General features: G+C 49.1%; 1 protein-coding gene across 1 annotated transcript in view; it reads right to left on the minus strand.

Annotated features, from left to right (window-relative positions):
• GLG1 (golgi glycoprotein 1) overlaps positions 1-4289 on the minus strand; it is a 38015-nt gene that overhangs the window by 13014 nt on the left and 20712 nt on the right. Inside the window, exons 11-12 of the mRNA XM_018572437.1 lie at positions 1327-1464; positions 1127-1213 (exon numbers count right to left, since the gene is read on the minus strand). Of these exons, the coding sequence (XP_018427939.1) occupies positions 1127-1213; positions 1327-1464 (225 nt within the window). The remainder of the gene's footprint in view (positions 1-1126; positions 1214-1326; positions 1465-4289) is intronic.

Below are 4289 nucleotides of genomic sequence, written 5' to 3' on the forward strand. Positions count from 1 at the left end.
CCTTACATTGGGGGTCAGTGGGAAGAATGCTCCTTACATTGGGGGTCAGTGGGAAGAATGCTCCTTACATTGGGGGTCAGGGGGAAGAATGCCCCTTACATTGGGGGTCAGTGGGAAGCATGCTCCTTACATTGGGGGTCAGTGGGAAGAATGTGCCTTACATTGGGGGTCAGTGGGAAGAATGCTCCTTACATTGGGGGTCAGTGGGAAGAATCCCTTACATTGGGGTCAGTGGGAAGAATGTTCCTTACATTGGGGGTCAGTGGGAAGAATGCTCCTTACATTGGGGGTCAGTGAGAAGAATGCTCCTTACATTGGGGGTCAGGGGGAAGAATGCTCCTTACATTGGGGGTCAGTGGGAAGAATGTCCCTTACATTGGGGGTCAGTGGGAAGAATGCTCCTTACATTGGGGGTCAGTGGGAAGAATGTCCCTTACATTGGGGGTCAGTGGGAAGAATGTCCCTTACATTGGGGGTCAGTGAGACGAATGCTCCTTACATTGGGGGTCAGTGGGAAGAATGCTCCTTACATTGGAGGTCAGGGGGAAGAATGCTCCTTACATTGGGGGTCAGTGAGAAGAATGCTCCTTACATTGGGGGTCAGTGAGAAGAATGCTCCTTACATTGGGGGTCAGGGGGAAGAAACTGACCTGCATGTATGTTAAAGTGACCCTTTACCTCCCCCATGCAGTGAAAGAGGGTCACTTACACCCCCAGCAGCATGGAGTCATCTTTCTTCACTACCCTGATACTCTTAGGCTGCTTGGAAGGAAGGGAAATAACTGGCACTTTGGAATAGGGGCGAGCAATGTGACTGCCCATCAAGGACAGGGAAAGGACCCGTGTGTAAATCTCCAGCAAGTCAGTCTGGACCCTACAGCAGAACATGGAGCTGTGGGATTGAGGACGGGCGAGGACGGGCCTCCGGGGAAGGAAGGCAAGTTATGGAACCATTTTATTTTCCTTCTACAGTAGCACAGAACGGGGTCCCTCTGAACCTCATTAATGACATTTTCTGCAACCAAGATGCAATAACGATGATTTCAAATCAATTTGACCGACGGGAAGAGATTTCCGTATCTTTGTATTTATGTAAAATGTGCGTCCGTGGATATACGCCACCGACCTCAGACTCCAGCTCCGTCAGATTCCCCACGATCTCTCGGCATTCTGGGATCAGCTCTTCCATGTGATCTTGCAGACACTCCAACTCCTGAGAGAGAGAGAGAGAGAGAGAGAGAGAGAGAGAGAGAGAGAGAGAATACAATCGTCATATCCTAGGATTGGGGGAGGATAAAAAGGAGGCAGAACGGGATCCCCTCTCACCTGCCCCGTCTCCGTTTTCTCGTTGCACCATTTCCCCAGCTCCGTCATACACTTGGCCTGCAAGCCGGGATCCAGCTTCACATCCAGCGCTCTCTGATGGAGGATCCGCAGGACTTCCGCTCGGCACTCTCGAGATAGCTGCAGATGGAAACATAAAAGGATCGGCATTCAGAGGAATTTATAGTAGGAAAGAGATTTCCTTTCAGCTGGGACAACTCTGCTCACTTCACGAAGGGTGTGCAGGTCCGGAACTGAAACACGGCCAAAGGGTCAGGAGCACAAATCAGGTTTTCCGACCCAAATTTAGTGTCCTATGAAAATCTGACGTGATACATTATAATGTAGAATAGGGACGTCCCGATACAAGCATCGGTATCGGGACCGATACAGGGCATTTTGACAAGTACTTGTACTAATGCCCCAATACATAGTTACATAGTATTTGGGGGTTGAAGACATAAGTCCATCAAGTCCAACCTATTGCGTGTATGCATTTATGAGCAGGTGTGTGCGCGTGTATGAGTCCATGTGTGATTCTCTTAGCAGTACCTGTACCCCTGTATGTTCTGGTCTCCCAGGAACTCGTCCAGGAGTCTCTTCAATGCTTCCACACTCTTAAGCCCCGTTCACATTGAGCGATTTGTCGCGCGGTAATTCCCGCGATATCGCGGCAAATTACCGCGCGATATCGCTCTTCAATGCATTGCAATGGGGCAAAGGGTCCTGCTGTCGCGGGGTCGTGTGTCGCTACAGCAGGACCCTTTTTGGAGCGGATTTAGCCGCGATTCAAGCTTGCTCAATGCAAGCTTGAACGCGATATCGCGCAATATGCAAATCGTGTGACAAACGCGCGATTCGCATATCGCGCAGTGGGAACGGGGCCTGAGCGATTTATCGAGCGATTTTTGCAGCGATATCGCTCTATGTAGCTTCTCCAATCCATTTCAATGGAGCTGTTCACATCTCGTCGCTCCTACATGACCCTTTTTTAGAGCGATATTGCTCCTGATTGCATACAGCCCAATAGGAAAAAGTTGCGCAATATCGCTCAAAGTCGCGCGATTTTCATGTCGCTCAGTGTGAATGGGGCCTTAGCCGAAATCACTTCCTGCGGCAGAGAGTTCCAGACTTTAACCGCTCTGTGAAGAACCCCCTGCGCCCTGTCGCCGGCCACCTAAATTAGGACCCCCCACCTGGAGCGCCGCCCACCGGAGCAGTGATGCGACGCTCCTCTCCAGCTCAGCGCCGATGAGGTCCTCACGTGTGGATCGAGGCAACAGTGAGTAAGTTGGGGCCCGGGCTTTGTTTTTTGCGTGAACAAGAACAATCTACTGCTGCACTGCATTCTATATGTACTGTACATGTACTACATATAGAATACACTGCAGCAATAGATTTACAATTCTGACCTAACATGAATGCGTTAAACGATCCGTAGTACAACTACATGTTATGTAATATGGATCGTGATTTAACCCATTCATGTTAGCAGGGGATCATTGTAACTCTATTACTGCAGTGTACGGGACGTATGTGCTGTATATGTACTCTGGATCATGGTTGAACCCATTCATGTTAGCAGAGCAGAATTGTGAGCGCCTCCCACAAGCTGAGCGCCGAGACGCGATGCAGCGATCATGCCCAGCGCCGACTACGAGAGGCACCGCGTGAGGCAACAAGGTTCGGAGTGAAACTGTGAGTGAGGGAAGCTGGGACGGGGCTGGCTGTAAATCTATTGCTGGAGTGTACTGGACGTGTGTAATGTATGTGTAGTATGTAGTACATATATACAGCACACACCTCCACTACATTACAGCAATAGAGTTACAATTCTCCGCTGCTAACATGAAGGGGTTCAATCATGATCCATAGTACATAACATGTCGTTGTACTATGGATCATTTAAAGTCACCTGTCCCTTTAAAAAAAAAGCGATTTTTGCAGCGATATCGCTCTATGTAGCTTCTCCAATCCATTTCAATGGAGCTGTTCACATCTCGTCGCTCCTACATGACCCTTTTTTAGAGCGATATTGCTCCTGATTGCATACAGCCCAATAGGAAAAAGTTGCGCAATATCGCTCAAAGTCGCGCGATTTTCATGTCGCTCAGTGTGAATGGGGCCTTAGCCGAAATCACTTCCTGCGGCAGAGAGTTCCAGACTTTAACCGCTCTGTGAAGAACCCCCTGCGCCCTGTCGCCGGCCACCTAAATTAGGACCCCCCACCTGGAGCGCCGCCCACCGGAGCAGTGATGCGACGCTCCTCTCCAGCTCAGCGCCGATGAGGTCCTCACGTGTGGATCGAGGCAACAGTGAGTAAGTTGGGGCCCGGGCTTTGTTTTTTGCGTGAACAAGAACAATCTACTGCTGCACTGCATTCTATATGTACTGTACATGTACTACATATAGAATACACTGCAGCAATAGATTTACAATTCTGACCTAACATGAATGCGTTAAACGATCCGTAGTACAACTACATGTTATGTAATATGGATCGTGATTTAACCCATTCATGTTAGCAGGGGATCATTGTAACTCTATTACTGCAGTGTACGGGACGTATGTGCTGTATATGTACTCTGGATCATGGTTGAACCCATTCATGTTAGCAGAGCAGAATTGTGAGCGCCTCCCACAAGCTGAGCGCCGAGACGCGATGCAGCGATCATGCCCAGCGCCGACTACGAGAGGCACCGCGTGAGGCAACAAGGTTCGGAGTGAAACTGTGAGTGAGGGAAGCTGGGACGGGGCTGGCTGTAAATCTATTGCTGGAGTGTACTGGACGTGTGTAATGTATGTGTAGTATGTAGTACATATATACAGCACACACCTCCACTACATTACAGCAATAGAGTTACAATTCTCCGCTGCTAACATGAAGGGGTTCAATCATGATCCATAGTACATAACATGTCGTTGTACTATGGATCATTTAAAGTCACCTGTCCCTTTAAAAAAAA

Source organism: Nanorana parkeri, unplaced genomic scaffold (genome assembly GCF_000935625.1).
Source record: "Nanorana parkeri isolate BGI_ZX_2015 unplaced genomic scaffold, ASM93562v1 scaffold2031, whole genome shotgun sequence".
Classification (NCBI taxonomy): Eukaryota; Metazoa; Chordata; class Amphibia; order Anura; family Dicroglossidae; genus Nanorana; species Nanorana parkeri.